The 18,510-nt window shown below is 42.8% G+C and overlaps 1 protein-coding gene across 4 annotated transcripts; it reads right to left on the bottom strand.

Annotated features, from left to right (window-relative positions):
* Positions 1 to 740: 740 nt before the first annotated feature.
* LOC308386085 (B-type lectin plumieribetin-like) lies at positions 741 to 17,969 on the bottom strand. Of its 4 annotated transcripts, none has more exons than XM_080865373.1 (4): positions 15,972 to 17,969; positions 1,706 to 1,732; positions 1,510 to 1,603; positions 741 to 1,416 (listed from the first exon to the last, which is right to left on the bottom strand). In XM_080865373.1, the coding sequence occupies exons 3-4, from the start codon at positions 1,597 to 1,599 to the stop codon at positions 1,156 to 1,158; spliced, it is 351 nt and encodes a 116-aa protein (XP_080721499.1). In that variant the 5' UTR covers positions 1,600 to 1,603; positions 1,706 to 1,732; positions 15,972 to 17,969; the 3' UTR covers positions 741 to 1,155. The 4 variants fall into 4 exon arrangements, with proteins under 4 accessions (XP_080721499.1, XP_080721497.1, XP_080721498.1 ...); XM_080865371.1 differs by having other exon boundaries at positions 15,965 to 17,969; XM_080865372.1 differs by lacking the exon at positions 15,972 to 17,969 and adding an exon at positions 3,489 to 3,866.
* Positions 17,970 to 18,510: the final 541 nt, after the last annotated feature.

Genomic DNA, 18,510 nt, shown 5'->3' on the forward strand with positions numbered 1-18,510 from the left:
TTTTTATCAATTATCTCATTTAATTCTAGTTTTGTTTTGCGTATTTTGTTCAATGTTTCCTGATCTTGGTGGGACGCGTAGGCTTCTTCTAGTGATTTGATGTTTTTTTCTAATTCCTGAATATTTTTGTTTTCTTTTTTCTTTTTATGTGATGAGAAAGAAATTAGCGTCTGGACTTCTTTAAGTTGCTTGAAGACGTTTCACCTCTCATCCGAGAAGCTTCTTCAGTTCTACGGTCAAATGGTGGAGAGTCCCAGATATAAACCTAGTGGGAGTGTCCCCCCACAGAGGGACAAAAGGACCCCCTGATGATCCTCTAATCGCCTGAGCCAAGGTGTGAAACTGGGTGTGGGTCCCAATCAGCCAGGGTTTCGGGTGAGCTCTTTTTGAAACCTGGCCCCACCTTATCATGCGAATTCCTGAGGTGTGTCTGTGTGTCTTTGTGTGTCTGCAAAGACGTGACGTCCAACACATGCAGACACACAAAGACGCAGACGCACTCATAAAGTGAGTCAAGTTTGTTTCTCTAGCACATTTAAAGTACAGCTGTTGACCAATATGCTGTACATCTAAAATAATTAAATAACACCCAACACAGGATGAAATTACAGAGTTTAAGAAAGGAAACATAAAATTAGAAAACCTGAATAAAAACAGGACAAATAATTGTCATCTACACAATGAATTGAGATGCTCTTTTATTAAAAACTAAGCCAAAAGAGAACATAAACTGAAAAAAAAAACTGGCTCAAGGAAAAATATCAGATGCTAACAAGGCTAGACCACATGAAGATACTTTCAGGGAAGAAGAAATAAAAATGAAAACGTGTCTAATGGTCAGTGGAGGAATTTACAAAATCTGTGTTAGTTTTATATCAGCAACACTCCTCAAAGTTTTAAGACTGCTTCCTACACCTTTGCAACAATATTAATTCTTAAGAAAATCTCTTTAATGGCCAAAATATAAACACAAGAGGTTGGTCAAATACCTTTCATTTTATTTATTTTTTGCCATTTGTTTACAATTCAGGTTGAAATTCAGAGTCTGATCAAAGCTAACCAGAAAGAAAAAGGAAAAGCTTGTTTATGCGCTGGTATATGTTGCTTTAACAGCATCGCTGAAGGTTTATGCCAAAGGATGGTTGCACACAAGCATCACTTCATGCCTTTGGACTTTTCAGAGCTCCAGATTTCTTCGCACTCTCTGTTCACCACCAGTTTGCCGTCATCGGTCAGTTGAAGACGGCACATGTTGCAGTCAGGTCTGACAGAGCTTGTGTGCCACCTAGGCGTGTCACACTTGTTGTACATGACCAGGTTGCAGTCAGCCTGCATGCACAGACGGACGGCGTCTGATCCATAGGTGTCTGAAGCCCACAAAGGCTTCCAGCCATAGATGACAAAGTTACCATCATCCTGTAGCCATAAATTATATGTTAGATAACTGTCAGCACGCATGACTGGGAAACAAGGCTTTTATGAGCTTCTGAACTGAGAACATTTAGTCACCTGAAATATAGCTTTGAACTGCTTGTTGTTGGACACCAGGTAGTCTCCCCTGCGGAGCTCATCATTTTTGGACAAGAAGTTTCTGCTCATGATTCTAAAAGGAGAGAATATAGATGAGCTTGTATCCACAATATGCATTTAAAAGTATCAGGAATGTGTGAATCAATCAGTCAGTAGAGATGCGTAGAATACTTACAGGTTTTAATATTTCACACCAGCCGGTCTGCAAGCAGAAGAGAAGGGAAGAGTTAAAACTGAAAGCATATCACTTCATCTTTATATAATCTTGACCGGGGGTGGAGTCACACTCACTGCCCTTTACAGTAAAGGAATTGCATTTCCTAAGGTGTGTGTGTGTGTGTGTGTGTGTGTGTGTGTGTGTGTGTGTGTGTGTGTGTGTGTGTGTGTGTGTGTGTGAGGAGGGGGGATTAGTGGAGCAGCAATGTAATGGAGTGGAGCAATCGCAATTGCTGACGTGTTGTACAGGGGAGCTTGCTGCTGTGTTCTCCAGCTGTCCTTTGGTTGGGGTGAGGGTAGGGTTGCCAACTCCCTGAAAAATAAATAAGGGACACCTCGTGGCCAGGGCCGGGCAACCCAGTTGTCTTCACCCTTCCCAGTGTGGTAGCTCTTTTTTTGTGTGTGAAATTATTTTTTAACCATTTGACTTGAACTTGATTTAAGCAGATGCATATTCTTTGTGATATGACCATATGGGAAACAAATGATCATTTAGCCATTTATTTTTAGCTCACAATGACAACATTAACACAGTAAAACAGGTCTCTTTCTTAAACAGAAGCCTGTCATGCTTAACTTTTGAGAATATAAGTAAATCTTTCTTTAAAAGAACTCTGTTCTGCTTAACTTAAAATTATATAAATTAATAGAAAGCAATAGAACGAAAAATATTCTTGTAACAGTGCACATTTAGTGCATTTAGTACAGTTGGCTTCAGTTGAGGTATTATTTCAGCTTTTCTAAAGCTAATCAGCTGCTCCTGTTTGTAAACCCACTTGTTCCCATGATTACGCATCTTAACTCATCATCATTATTCATCTATGTATTACTTTTATGTATTAGTGATCTATTTGTTGTAATCATCTATCCTTGCAGTTGTTTATTACACAAAATAAATTATATTATTACACTTCTGGCCACATAGCCCTGATATTCACTGCACATGCCCATATTAACCTTAACCAGAGGGTTTTAAAAAAACAAACCAGTGTTTACATACCATATCTGCTTCTGCCATGGCCTGGCGGACAAAAAATTGGTAAAGGGTTCCCCGAGCTTTCACGCCCCTCATGTTCTTCATGTGCCCACCAATAGAAGCATGCCTATGGAAAAAGTGCGCCAGCACACAGTGCAGTGCGCTTTATAGTGCACTTTTCCAGCCAGGTGTTTTCCTTTTCCCATTCCTCCCTGTACTTTTGCAGCCTTTTTTTTTTCTTTCTCTGAGCGAACAAACATTGCTGCTCTAATGCTGGGCTCACACTGTGCGATTTTTGGCCCATTTTGAGACGATTTTTGAGTCGTGCGACCGATTTGGTGATCAGCCCGATTTTGGCCTTCATCGTGCGTCGTGTAGTATACGTGGGGTAACGAGAAGCGATTAACACCTCACGACCAGCTCCCGATCATCAATCGCTCGTGAGGGTGTCACCGCAGCTGCTCACGCGCAAACACGTAAACGTCGGTGAAAAAGACGTTGCAGCACAGCTGTGCAGCGTGTGATCTGGACACAAGCGATGGAGGCACAACTTGTAGAACTTTGGAAAGCTCATCCGAGCCTTTTCCATGTGGCATCACAAAATTATCACGACCACAACAACCGTGAAAATAGTTGGATTTACATTGCTGCTCAATCACAGCTGCCTGATCAATGTTTTTCATTAGCAATTTAGCAAAGTTGATGTGGTGGTGTGTCTGTGTGAGTGAAAGACAGAGAGAGCGAGCGACAGATTTTCTGTTATAACCTTCATTTTATGGACGCACAGTGTGCCGTCCGAGACTTGCACCGCAGTGTCGGCGTTTGTTTCCCTGTTGGTCATGCTTGTTGTTGTGGTCATCGGTTGTCTTCCGGTATTTTCTCCGTAAGCGACCTTTCCTCAACCAATGAGATGAGCGGTAATCTGACTTGTCATACTCGAATTGTCATAAGTGTGCTGTCAGCTCATTGGTCACAAAGCAGGAGAGGGGCTGGGAATTATGTTTTCAAACAAAGTGTTAATTCCATTAAAAGTTATAGACTACTTTTGATTCTCACTGTATTACGGGACAAAGTGCGTCCCTTATTAGCTCAATACGGGACGTGTACTTTTGTTTCTAAATACGGGACGATTCCGTTTTTTAAGGGACGGTTGGCAACCCTAGGTGAGGGAGAGGGGATCGGGGGGTTTGTTTTATGTGTTGTTGGAGAGTCTCTTTTTTCAACCCACAGAACTCATATTGGGTGTGTATAGGAATTTCTTTTACTTGTGTATTAATCACATTATTTTATTGTATAATGCATTGGTGCCACTTGATTTTAACAAGTCTCACACTCATACAGTAAGACAACTGGTGGAGGTGTAGTAAGGAAGTTGGGGGAAGCAGGAACTCCACAGGAAGAGTCTTTTGTCTCTTCGAGGACTCTGGGAGGTAGCAAGGGAGTGTGAACCTTAAGGTGTGAAACAGCTGTGTACTGCCTTTTGTTCCTGGAGAAGGTATTTAACTGAGAGCCATGCTAGGCTCAGGGAGACTCTGCTGACCTGCCCCGCAGTCATGTAGGCTCTCCACAAGCTTGGTTTTCTGTTCTTTGTGTGTTTGGATTAAAGAATGTTAGCTACTACTCACCGCTCGTCTGCAGGCTTTATTCAAATGGAAAACTTCCACAACAGGTGTTATACCATGTTCTGTTCTGGGCTTCTCTCATGCTTTTCTGTTTTTGCATCCCTTCATTATCTTTCTATAATCTTACATGATTAGTCCCATAAATCTGCTCAGCTGGAACGTTAAACCATCCTATTAAGAGAGGAAAGGTTTTTGCTCAAATTAAACAAGAAAATGCCTCCATTGCCCTTTTACAAGAAACCCATGTCAGAGGTTAACTCAGGGCTTATGTCTCGGTGGGCGGGGCAGCAGTTTCATTTATGTTTTGAGGCCAAGGCCAGAGGAGTATCAATTCTCATCAGCCCCAGGGTTCCATTCAAACAATATGTTATTTCAGATCAACATGGTTGTTTTGTCATTGTTTCAGGGAGGTTGTATAACGTACAGGTAGTTTTGGTCAATGCATATCCTCCTAACACAGATGATCCCAAGTTTTTCAAACATCTTTTTTCGAATTTACCAGACGTAGGCTCGTACTCTTTGATACTTGGCGGAGACTTAAACTGCTGGTTTGACCCTGTTTTCAAGGGTTCAAGTTTCTTTATTTGTCACATGCATAGTTATACAAGTATGACACACAGTGAAATGTAGCCTGACATGCTCCTCGACATGTGGAAAAATGAGGGGGGGGGGGTAGAGGAAGAACATTATATAAATATATAGTATATACATTGGGTGAATGAATGTGCAGTAGTAGCAGCAAGCAGGTGAATTCTGTACATTAATATGAATAGACATCTGACTATTTTACAGGATAGACAATATAGACATATTTAAAATTAAAGGAATTTGGAATGTACATTGTGCCTTGGTTTAGAGTGTCTGGAAGAGAGTCCTGTCTCAGTCAATTATAGATGATGTGAGAGGGCGGGTGTGTGTGTTTAGGGCCCGGATGGCTTGGGGATAGAAGCTCCTCTTGAGTCTCTCTGTCCTTGCCCGGAGGATGCGGAACCTTCTACCAGATTGCAGAAGTTGGAACAGTTTGTTGCCAGGATGGGACGGGTCCTTCAGTATCTGCGCTGCTCTAGTCCGGCATCTCCTGGTGTAGGTGTCCTGAAGCGGGGGGAGAGCAATCCTGCAGCAGCGTTCTGCTGTACGGATCACTCTCTGGAGAGCTTTTTGGTCCTTCACACAGCTGTTCCCAAACCACGATGTCATGTTCTGTGTGAGGATGCTCTCCACAGCGCCTGTATAGAAAATCCTGAGGATCTTTGGAGAGACCCTGAACTTCCTCAGTTGTCGTAGGTGATACAGGCGCTGCCTAGCCTTTTTGGTCTGGACCTGAATGTGGGCAGCCCATGTCAGGTCTGAGGAGATGTGGACACCAAGATACTTGAAGGACTGCACCCTCTCCACTGGAGCTCCATTGATGATAATGGGCTTGTAGTCTCTGTGCTGACCCCTTCTGAAGTCCACCACCAGCTCCTTGGTCTTGCCGACATTCAGCTGGAGGTGGTTGTCCTGGCACCATGATGCCAGATTCTTCACTTCATCCATGTAGGCCGCCTCATCGTTGTTGGAGATGGCACCCAACACCACTGTCGTCAGCAAACTTCACAATGGTGTTGGAGCCATGGGTGGCCACACAGTCTGAAGTGTAGCGGGAGTAGAGCAGTGACCAGAGGACACATCCCTGAGGTGCTCCTGTGTTGATGGTGATGCTGTTAGAGACGCATCTACCCACCCTCACCACCTGAGTTCTGCCAGTGAGGAAGTCCAACACCCATGCACACAGACGGCTGTTAAGTCCCAGATCCCTGAGCTTTGTGAACAGTCTGCAGGGCACTATTGTGTTAAACGCTGAACTGTAATCAACAAACAGCATTCGCACATAGTTACCCTGTTTCTTGTCCACGTGGCTGAGAGTGGTGTGTAGGACGTGGGCGATGGCATCCTCTGTGGATCTGTTGGATCTGTAGGCGAACTGCAGCGGATCTGTGGTGTCTGGGATGGAGGAGGAGATGATGTTCTTCAGCAGCCTCTCAAACACCTTCATTACTACCGAGGTCAGTGCAACTGGCCGGTAATCGTTCAGGGATGAGGGTTTGCTGTTCTTGGGCACAGGGATGATGGTGGATCTTTTGAAGCATGTGGGGACCACAGACTTCACCAGGGACTCGTTGAAGATGTAAGTGAACACACCTGCTAGCTGGTCCCCGCTGCTTTCCTTGTGTTCACTCTCCTCAATGCCACTCGGACGTCATGCTCCGCGATGCTGGTCACCGGTCTCTCGCTGATGACGTCACTGTCCTCGGTAGTCAGGCGGCAGATAGCATTAGCCGCCTGGCTAACCTCGAAACGGGCGTAGAACCGATTCAGCTCGTTGGTGAATGCAGAGTCGGCGTTGATCGGCGCAGTGTCCCTGGCTTTGTAGTCCGTAATGGTGCGTAGTCCGTGCCACATACTCCGTGTGTTGCCCTGGTGGAAGCAGGATTCCACACGTTCCCGGTACCGGCGTTTGGCATCTCTCACCGCGCGCCGCACGCCGTATGAGGCCGCATTGTAGGCGCTCATATCGCCAGTGGCGAGACCCGCGTTGTAGGAGGCGGTCCTGGCGTTTACTGCAGTGCGGATCGATCTGTCCATCCACGGTTTCTGGTTTGGGAATGTGGTGACTCTCGCAGTGGGGATAATCTCCTCCGCTAGCATATTGACGAAGCATACTGCTACTTCCGTAAACTCGTTGATGTCGACTGCGCATGCTCTGAACATGTCCCAGTCGACGTCGTTGAGTGCGTCCTGTAGCGTAGCTTCTGATTGGGCAGTCCACCGTTTTACCTCTCTCGTGGTTACGTCTTCCATCCGTATGCTTTGTTTATACTGGGGAATGAGGAAGATGGCGTTGTGGTCAGACTTCCCAAAAGCCGGGTGTGAGACAGCTTTGTAGCCCTGCTTGTATGGCGTGTAGCAGTGATCCAAAATTCGATCCACTCTCGTTGGACACAAGACATGCTGGTAAAAGTTTGGCATGACTTGTCTGAGGTTCGCTTTGTTAAAGTCTCCTGCTACAATGAGGGCTGCGCCCGGGTCCTTGTTTTGAAGCAAGCTCAGCACATCATGTAATTCGGACAAAGCCATACCTGTGTCCGCTTGGGGTGGGATGTAGACCACCGTGGCGATGACCGAGGTGAACTCACGGGGCAGATAGAAAGGGCGGCACTTAATGATCAGGAACTCCAGATGTGGCGAGCAGCCGCTGGAAAGAGTAGAAATGCTCCTGGCATCACACCACTTTCTGTTTACCATGAAACACACTCCTCCACCTTTGGTTTTGTTCGACTCTGCCGTTCTGTCCGCGCGGAGCACAAAGAATGAATCCGATGGCGTTACGGCCTGGTCCGGCACGGTGGGGGTCAGCCATGTCTCCGTGAAGCACAGAATGTTGCAGTCCCTCATGTCACGTTGGAAGGTGACCCTTGCTCTTAGGTCATCGAGCTTGTTCTCCATGGATTGTACATTTCTGTTAATAGAATTTTGAGTCTTGTCATTCATTGTGTTTTCTGTGTATCTTATGTTTCCTAGTTCAGTTTGTTTACACTCTTGAGTTTATTCAGTATTTCTAGTTCCTTGAGCTCCATCAGTCTGCGCCTCGGTGTGTGCGTTCCTCGTACTTCATGTTTTACTTTCAGTAATGGTCTCCTGTCTGGTGTGCGTCATTTTCAGTTTTGCATCCACCTGTCTCGTCTGTTAGATTTTTGCCAGCTGTGTTTCCCAGATGTTTCCTCTTTGCCTTGATTTCCTCTTGTATTTAGTGTCTGCGTCTCCCTCTGTCCTGCATCCCGGTCTCCCTCAAACAGGGAGAACGAACAGTCGGGGGGGCTGTGTTCTGCCAGCCTGTTTGTTTAGTTTTCCTATGCCTCCCAGTTTTGTTTTATGTACATTTGGTTTCCAGTATTAAAGCTGAGGATTAAGTTTAGCCTTATCTGAGAGTCTGTATTTTGGGTCCTCAATCCTGCCTGCCTCACACAGTACATGACTAGTCCTGAGTGTTTGTCACGTTTCTCATAATGTTCTCTTATGCATCCCTGTCTAATTCTAACCCTGTTATCTCATCATGACCCAGAAACATTTTCTGTAAGTCAGTTCATGGAAGCAAACTAGCCACCACTAATCGGAAACAGAAATTTAGTTGAGCAACTTTTGGGTGTAGAAAGTTCAGAAAAAATGGATGTGAAAGCATGAGTGGTTAATTTAAAATAATCTAACAAAAACTTACAAAATCAAGTTTGCTGATGGTTTGGTGTGCAGTGGGGAAAATTCTAGTTTTCACATTGTCAGACATTTAGATGTAGGTGTTTATAATCTCATTCTAGAATTTTTGTATATCCTTTGCATGCTTGGATGAAGTATGTGAAAACTGCTCAGCTTTGCTTAACGATGTTTGACTATGTTATCTGCTAACTGTGTAGGTCATAGAAGTACAAAATTCCCAAGATGACCAGTGCCAGGAACTTCCTTGGAAAAGATAGTGGGAGTTGCTCTCTGCCCAGCAACAGCCTGTGGGACAAAAACCTGTTGTAACTAAAAGATACAGAGAGTTGTGTGTGAGGGGATAAAAGGGATGCTGCTAACAAGTGCTCATGCTGACATGCAAAAATGCTCCACATGCACACAGACTCTGTTGCAAGAAGCCATTGAACACTTAGAATGCATTTCATGCCATCCAAAGGGCACTATGTACATTTAACAAACAAAGCCTATAAATCTCTGCCTATGTATACAATGTCTGTGTGTAGTGAGAAGGTGGAATTTCTTGTAGACTCCGGAGCCACTCACATCCTGGGCCATCTGACTTCAGGAAATCACATGATACGGTGAGGTTAGGTTTCACAATGAGCTCACCCGAAACCTTGGCTGATTTTTGACCTACACCTGTTTTCATACCTTGGCTCGTGTGATTAGTTAGAAGATCATTAGGGGGCTCATTGTCCCTCTTGGAGGGACACTCCCACAGGGCTTAAATCTGGGACTCTCCACCATTTGACCCTAGAACTGAAGAAGCTTCTAGGATGTAAGGTGAAACGTCTTCAAGCAACTTAAAGAAGTCCAGACGCTTTTCCTTAATTCCTTAATTCAATTCAATTTTATTTATATAGCGCTAAATCCCAACAACAGTCATCTCAAGGCGCTTTATATTGTAGGTAGACCCTACAATAATACATACAGAGAAAAACCCAACAATCATGACCCCCTATGGGCAAGAATTTTGGCGACAGTGGGAAGGAAAAACTCCCTTTTAACAGGAAGAACCAGCAGAACCAGGCTCAGGGAGGGGCGACCAGTTGGGGTGAGAGAAGGAAGACAGGATAAAGACATGCTGTGGAAGAGAGACAGAGATTAATAACAGATATGATTCAATGCAGAGAGGTCTATTAACACATAGTGAGTGAGGAAGGTGACTGGAAAGGAAAAACTCAATGCATCATGGGAATCCCCGGCAGCCTACATCTATTGCAGCATAACTAAGGGAGGATTCAGGGTCACCTGGTCCAGCCCTAACTATATGCTTTAGCAAAAAGGAAAGTTTTAAGCCTAATCTTAAAAGTAGAGATAGTGTCTGTCTCCCAAATCCAAACTGGAAGCTGGTTCCACAGAAGAGGGGCCTGAAAACTGAAGGCTCTCCCTCCCATCCTACTTTTAAATACTCAAGTAAACAACAACAAGTTGGCCTGCAGAGCGAGAGCGAAGTGCTCTAATAGGGTGATATGGTACTACAAGGTCATTAAGATAAGATGGGGCCTGATTATTTAAGACCTTGTATGTGAGGAGCAGGATTTTGAATTCAATTATGGATTTAACAGGAAGCCAATGAAGGGAAGCCAAAACAGGAGAAATATGCTCTCTCTTTCTAGTCCCTGTCAGTACTCTTGCTGCAGCGTCACACTAGAGATGTTGCGCAAATGGAAGAACGCAGTCTTACATATTTGTTTAATATGCGCATTGAAGGACATGTCTTGGTCAAAAATGTCTCCAAGGCTCCTCACAGCGTTACTGGAGGCCAAGGTAATGCCATTCAGAGTAAGAATCTGGTTAGATACCATATTTCTAAGATTTTCAGGGTTTATTACAATAACCTCAGTTTTATCTGAATTAAGAAGCAGAAAGTTAGCAGCCATCCAGGTCTTTATGTCTTTTAAGACATTCCTGCAGTTTAACTAATTGGTGTGTGTTATCTGGCTTCATGCATAGATAGCGTTGGGTGTCATCAGCATAGCAGTGAAAATGTATGCTAGCACCCAGCACTGAACCCTGTGGAACTCCATAATTGACCTTAGTGTGTGAAGAGGACTCTCCATTTACATGTACAAATTGGAGTCTATTAGATAGATATGATACAAACCACTGCAGTGCAGTACCTGTAATACCTACAGCATGTTCTAATTGCTCTAATAGGATATTATGGTCAACAGTATCGAACGCTGCACTGAGGTCTAGCAGGTCAAGCACAGAGATGAGTCCACTGTCAGAGGCCATAAGAAGATCATTTGTAACCTTCACTAAAGCTGTTTCTGTGCTGTGATGAGCTCTGAAACCTGACTGAAACTCTTCAGATAAGCCATTCCTCTGCAGATGATCTGTTAGCTGTTTGACAACTACTCTTTCAAGGATTTTTGATATGACAGGAAGGTTGGAGATTGGCCTATAATTAGCTAAGACTGCTGGGTCTAGAGATGGCTTTTTAAGTAAAGGTTTAACTACAGCTAGCTTGAAGGCCTGTGGTACATAGCCGATTATTAGAGATAGGTTGATCATATTTAAGATCGAAGCATTCATTAATGGCAGGACTTCTTTGAGCAGTTTTGTAGGAATGGGGTCTAAAAGACACGTTGATGGTTTGGAGGAAGTAATTATTGAAGTTAACTCAGAAAGATCAACTGGAGAAAAAGAGTCTAAATGAATATCAAGGGTACTGAAAGTACCTGTAGATAATATTACATCTGTGAGATGATTTTGAGTAATTTATTTTCTCTAATTAAAATTTTATTTGTGAAGAAGTTCATGAAGTCATTACTAGTTAACGATTGTTGGCTCAAAAGAGCTCTGACTTTTTGTCAGCCTGGCTACAGTGCTGAAGAGAAACCTGGGGTTGTTCTTATTTTCTTCAATTAGTGATGAATAGTAAGATGTTCTGGCTTTGCAGAGGGCTTTCTTATAAAGCAGCAAACTATTTCTCCAGGCTAAAAGATGATCTTCTAAATTTGTGACACGCCATTTCCTCTCCAGCTTACGAGTCATCTGCTTTAGGGTACGTGTTTGAGAATTATACCACGGAGTCAGGTACTTCTGATTAGAGACCTTAGTTCTCACCGGAGCTACAGTATCCAGAGTCGTACGTATTCTTAAACGTAGTTAAAGCGCTTTCAGAAAGACATCTACTGTAATGAAGTCTGTTCTCCACCGCTGTGTAATCAATTATCGTAAATGTAAATGTTATCAGGAAATGATCAGACAGGAGAGGGTTTTCAGGAAACACTGTTAAATGTTCAGTTTCTATGCCACATGATAAAACAAGATCTAGAGTGTGATTAAAGTGGTGGGTGGGTTCTTTTACAGTTTGAGAGAAGCCAATTGAGTCTAATAACAGATTAAATGCCATGTTGAGGCTGTCATTTTTAGCATCTACATGGATGTTAAAATCACCCACAATAATTATTTTATCTGAGCTGAGAACTAAATCAGATAAAAAGTCTGAGACAGAAAGTCTGAGTTTCTGCCTTACACAGACAGAAACTCTGTGTAAGGCCCAGGTGGACAATAGATGATAACAAGTAAGACTGGTTTCTGAGTTTTACAGCTGGGGTGAACAAGGCTAAGCATCAGGCTTTCAAATGAATTAAAAGTCTGTCTTGGTCTTTGGTTGATTAATAGGCTGGTGTGAAAAATTACTGCCACTGATGCTGCCGCTGATACTGTATTGTTCTTTCTTTGTGATTGTTTATGTTTAAGTTGTTTGTTGCTGGTTTTTAGTTTGTTTTTTGTCTTTTTGGGAGCTGACACAGTCTCTATTGAGATGGGTTTTTGGGGGGGTAGCAGGAGGAGAGAAGCTGCAGAGAGGCGTGTAAGGCTGCAACTCTGCTTCCTGGTCCCAACTCTGGATAGTCATATTTTGGGGGGTTTAATAAATTTGTCCATATTTCTAGAAATGAGAGCAGCTCCATCCAAAGTGGGATGGATGCCGTCTCTCCTAACAAGACCAGGTTTCCTCCAGAAGGTTTGCCAATTATCTATGAAGCCCACATCGTTTCTGGGACACCACTCAGACAGCCACCAATTTAAGGAGAACATGCGGCTAAACATGTCACTCCTGGTCTGATTGGGGAGGGACCAGAGAAAACTACAGAGTCCGACATTGTTTTGGCAAAGTTGCACACCGATTCAATATTGATTTTAGTGAATTGGCGCAACCGGGTGTCATTACTGCCAACGTGAATTATGATTTTACTGAATTTACGTTTACCCTTAGCCAGCAGTTTTAAATTTCCTTCAATGTCGCCTGCTTTAAAGTATTTAAGTGCATATGCATATGCTTAGTTGTGACACTGCGATAGACTTCAGTGAAAGTTTCTAAAACTACATGAACCTATTTCAGCCTCAGCAGTTGGAGAAGACAACTCCCTTTACAGGTGCTGATAACGCAAAGGCCGTAAAACAGTAGACCCATTGTTCAGTTAGGTTTCATAGCGAGGCGCGTGATGTGTGGTATGATCAATTTGTAACTTCCTCCCTCTTCCTTGGAATGCATAAAGGAGTGGGAGCACCAATTCTGTTTCAGAACGCTCATTACCTTGTGTCCCTTTCTGTCTGTCCTGTTTAGTTCTGTCAAGTTCATATGTCTTAGTCCTGTTTTTTTTGTTTTGTTTTGTTTTTTTAGGGTGTTTGTTTAGTTTTGTGTCCTGTTGGGTTGTTGGATTCTGTTCACTTGTGTCTTTTCCCCAGCTGTTTCCTCTCTCCCTAATTGCCTTGTGTGTATTTAAGTCCAAAATTGCTGTTTGCTTATTGTCTTGTCCGTCCTCGCAGAATGTTTTGTTTGAAGATTCGTAGATGTTGGATTCTTTGTTTGGCTGGCTCTTTTGAAAATCTGGATTATTTGTTCTCAGTTTAAGTTAATAAAGCTGCTTTTTTACTGAATTTACGTTTACCGTTAGCCAGCAGTTTTAAATTTCCTTCAATGTCGCCTGCTCTGGCCCCTGGAAGACAATTGACTATGGTTGCCGGTGTCTCTAGCTTCACATGTCTGAGAACAGAATCACCAATTACCAGAGTTTGACCCCCGGCGGGTGTGTCGTCGAGTGGGGAAAAACGGTTAGACACATGAACAGGTTGGTGGTGTACCTGGGGCTTCTGTTTAGGACTATGCTTCCTCCTCACTGTCACCCTCTTTCCCCAGCTGCTTGGGGTCTGCCGGGGAACAGCTACTGAGGCCTACGCTATCTTCGGCTTCACTGCGTATAAGGGCCTGGCAAGCTACAGGTGAATAAAGGATGCGAATCAGTCTCCAATTCAGTAATCCTGGCCTCCAGAGCTGCAAATATGCTACATTTGTTACAAGTATCATTTACCATTTACTAAAGGAGGCCGAGGAGTAACTAAACATCTGACACAATGAGCAGAAAAGTGCAGGAGGGACAGGTGAAGAGGCCATGGTGCTAGCGAGTCAGCTACGAGCTAAGCTAGGCTAGCAAAACAATAAAGACACAATGAGTGAATACTTTGGCTATAAATTAGGGAGTGACTACGATGACCTGGATGACTTAGTACCTTCACAGACACAGAGTTGAAAATGATAAACTAACTGTGAAATATTTATTTTGAAGCTTTACATTTGCTGTGCTTGTGATTTCACTCACTGAAGAACAAAATAGTTGTATGGATGCATTCACCCCACACATTTCCCTTACTGGGTCTACTGACTGCAGGTGGGAAGACCTGGGCAGACTTGTGCGCAATTGTAACAGAACGTGTGACTGGCAAGTCAGGGAGGAGCCAAAAATGTTGTTCTCCCTAAAACTGAATGCTTATAAAACAGTTATGCTGTCTATTGTTATACTGTTCACTGTGTTCGCTCAGTTGAAAATGGTGGTTTAATTGTTTATTGCAGGTCACACCCTGTGCAGACTCCTCTCATGCACTGGTGTCTGACAGCCTGTGGGCCTCATCTAAATATGATGCAGGAATGATTAAAAATTGCAAACCAGTTTACCTCATCTTTTCCTGTCAACTTAGTTGGTTAAGAATTGATATATAAATTAGTTGATTGTTATTAGATCAGGGAAAGATCATTTGATCATAACACAAGTGAATAGAATGTTGCAAATGAGCGGAGACTAACAGACGGAGTTTCTTGTTTCTGATGTATGTGAAGCTTGCACCTAGACATACACGCACGCCTGCTTCAATGGAACAAACTGGCTTTGTCAAATACATGACAGCAATCTCAAACATTTTTATTTTACAAGCTAAGTACAATGATTGGGTGTGTGACTAAACTGAGTGCAACAGTACAAACCTGGGATGAAACATTACAATGAGGTGTTTAGTAAGCATCTGACAGCAAACATTAGTGTTGTGTGAACTGTGCAGCTGCTAACAAAAATTTATTATTGTATTCAGCAGGTGGAACTATGCCAGTTGACACCAGACCCCAGATTCTGTCAGTTAGTTGTGTGGATGCCGAAAGGCATCCACACTATTGTTTTCCTGTTTCTCTTTATTCTTTATTGGGTGGATGCCGTAGGCATCCACACTATTGAGATCCTGTTTCTCTTTATTCTTTATCCTTTATTATTCTAGTTGCTCCGTTTCTTTGCCGCTTAACTACTCCCTCAGTTTTCAGCCGATTTTTACCATTCAAACTCTAAACTGTTCTGCTATTTCTGCTTTCGACTGCTATATCTTTTGGTACTTATTACTATTATACTTTTTAAAATATTACACTTTTTTCCTTTAATTTGTCCCATTGAAATGAATGGGAAACTTCTACAATTCTGCTAAAACTTGCTTGTCTTTGAAACTTAACTACTTCCTCATACTTTCACCTAGAAACTCCATTCAAACTTTAAAACGTTCTCAGATGATTGGGCTATTCCTGTGTGATTCAGCTTTTTCATATCTGTTACCGTTTTCATGTAATGACTCTTTAAGTTTTCAGTTACAACTTTGTGATTTTTCAGAAAATACATGTGTTGCTATGGTTGCTATGCAATTAACTCCCACTGCACACTCGTCCGTTCTGAATTTTCTCTTCATGTCTGAACAACTCCTTGCTACTCGCTCAATTTCCACTCAACTTCCACAAATTATACATCAAAACGTAGGTATTTTTGCTGGCTTTAAGACAGTGTCACTATAATTATTGTGAGAGTTACGTTTTTTTCACAATTTGCCTCGAAGTGACACATGGTCTAAAAACTCCCCATTCAAAGTCTATGGGGAGGTTGTGAAACTCAGAGCTGAAATACTGAAACTGAAGGCATTTTCAAATCGTCATATCTCCTTAACGAAGCAAAGTTAAGACATGAGGCTTGTCCCTGTATATCTTCAGACACTCCTGACACTCACAATTCAAGAATTATTTTCTCACCTATTACCGTTCTGAGATGAGTTAGACTTGTTTGAGGGGTGGAAATCTGTCCTCCTCTCATTTTTCAAATTCCGAAAATGAAGCCGTTTCTTCTCTCGTCATATCTCCGCGACGGAGATACAAAGAGCTATGTAAATCGCAGTCAAAGTACACCAAAGTCCGCTGATTCACCCAGTGCAAGAATTATGCTTCTATCCCACCTAGTTTTTGAGTTACACGACGTTTTGTAACTCCAAAAAACGGCGTTTTTCGCGTCTCACCGCGATCTAATTCTGACTCCTCATCACCCTTTTTTTCAAAGCGCCCGCCCCCTTAGAGGTGGCGCGATTGGTAATGACACCGCTCTTCAGACCAGAGGTCGTGGGTTCGATTCCACCTTGGCCCACATGTTTTTTTTTTAACTACAAATTTATACACTATCACAGACCGGTAATTCATATTGATAATTTATTACAATTCTGCAAAGTTTAATGATTTTAGCAGCTTTTCTAATATGGACCTCAGATTCTGGTTAACAGTCTATGGCAGAAATACATACAAGTACACAGCCTGATGAAGCAGACAGAAGCAGTACCTCTGATTGGTTCCGCAGTTTCACCTCTTATCAGCACAAATCTCACCCTCTTCTGCTGTTTTCACCTCTTTTCTGCTAATTTGAGCTTCTGTTCCACAGTGCACTCAGCCTCTTCTGCTGTTTTCATTAGAATTTTAAGCTTTTCCACCTTTTTTCAGTTACGTGAGAACCAGTTTGGCTCAATGAGTAGCTGAAAAATATCAGCCTCTTCTGCTGTTTTAGCAGGATTTCAGAGTTCAGCTTTTTCACTTGTTTTAAGCACAAATTTCAGTTTCTTTACCTCATTTCACAACAAAGTTCTTCCTCTTCACCTCTTTTCTGCTAATTTGAGCTGCTGCTCCACAGTGCACATTTTCCCTCTCATCATATCTTTGCTTGTGACCAGAACTCATTTGGCTCAGAGGGTAGGGCATCTGTCGTGAGACCCGGTGGCAGAGGTTCGAATCCTACCTGTGACAGCTGCTACACATGTTCACTGCTTGCATGCGCTCTGCTTTCTTGACACTCTCCAGTGTGTCATTACACATACAGCCATCTTCAGCAAGCACTTCTGCTTCTACACTTCTTTTCAACTCGGCTTTTTGCTTCTTTACCTCTTTTCAGCAGAAATTATTCCTCTTCACCTCTTTTCTGCTAATTAGAGCTCCTGCTCCACAGTGCACTTAGCCTCTTCTGCTGTTTTCATTAGAATTTTAAGCTTTTCCACCTTTTTTCAGTTACGTGAGAACCAGTTTGGCTCAGTGAGTAGCTGAAAAATATCAGCCTCTACTACTGTTTTAGCAGGATTTCAGAGTTCAGCTTTTTCACTTGTTTTAAGCACAAATTTCAGTTTCTTTACCTCATTTCACAACAAAGTTCTTCCTCTTCACCTCTTTTCTGCTAATTTGAGCTTCTGCTCCACAGTGCACATTTTCTCTCTCATCATATATTTGCTTGAGACCAGAACTCATTTGGCTCAGAGGGTAGGGCAGCTGCCGTGAGACCCGGGGGCAGAGTTTCGAATCCTACCTGTGACAGTTGCTACACATGTTCCCTGCTTGCATGCGCTCTGCTTTCTTGACACTCTCCAGTGTGTCATTACACATACAGCCATCTTCAGCAAGCACTTCTACACCTCTTTTCAACTCATCTTTTTGCTTCTTTACCTCTTTTCAGCAGAACTTCTTCTGATTCACCTCTTTTCTGCTAAATGTTTAGCCTTTTCACCTCTTATTAGCACAATACTAAGCAGCTTCTGCTAATTTCACCAGAATTGTCAGTCTCTCCACCTCTTCTTTGTAAGAATCAGTTTGGTCCAGTAAGGTGAGACGCCGCCTATAGATCAGAAAGGCCAGGTTCGAATCTCGCTCAGGGCAATGTTTTTTGTTTTTTCAACTTTTTCTGCTTTTTTCAGCAGAAATCTTCAGCGTAAGGCATCCACACAGCATTTTCGCAGGAAATGCAATTTTTTCTAGTCCTTTATTATTCTTCAAGTTGCCACTTTCTTTGCCGCTTAACTACTCCCTCAGTTTTCAGCCGTTTTTCACCATTCAAACTCTAAACTGTTCAGCTCTTTCTCCTGATGCCTGCTATGACTTTTGGTAGTCATAACTTTTATACTTTTTCAGATATTAAGCTTTTTATGTCATTTTTTGGCCCATTTTGCTGAATAGGACCACATTATCAGTGTGATCACAAGTTTTGCTTGCTTGGCTGAGCCATGTTTTAGCTCAGTGAGATAAGCAGCCGTTCTCAGAGAGGGAGGCCCGGGTTCAAATCCAGGTTGTGGCAACATTTCTTTCACTTAACAGTTAAACTTTTTTAACTCTTTTCAACACAAATTTCAGCTTTTTCACCGCTTATCAGCACAATTTTCAGTTTTTTCTGATGTTTTCAGCACAAATCCAAGCTTTTTAAGCTGTTTTCAGCAAAAAACCTCTTTTCAGCAGAAATTCTGCTGATTAAACTCTTTTCAGCAGAAATTCTTCTTATT

The sequence above is a fragment of the Rhamphochromis sp. 'chilingali' genome (genome assembly GCF_963969265.1).
Source record: "Rhamphochromis sp. 'chilingali' genome assembly, chromosome: 18".
NCBI lineage: Eukaryota > Metazoa > Chordata > Actinopteri > Cichliformes > Cichlidae > Rhamphochromis > Rhamphochromis sp. 'chilingali'.

Excerpts from the sequence above, each read along its gene's own strand:
- LOC308386085 (XM_080865373.1), bottom strand. The coding sequence starts at position 1,599 with ATGAGCAGAAACTTCTTGTCCAAAAATGATGAGCTCCGCAGGGGAGAC. Across the intron at positions 1,417-1,509 it reads AGTTCAAAGCTATATTTCAG|GATGATGGTAACTTTGTCAT; the intron begins GTGACTAAATGT and ends TTATGGCTACAG.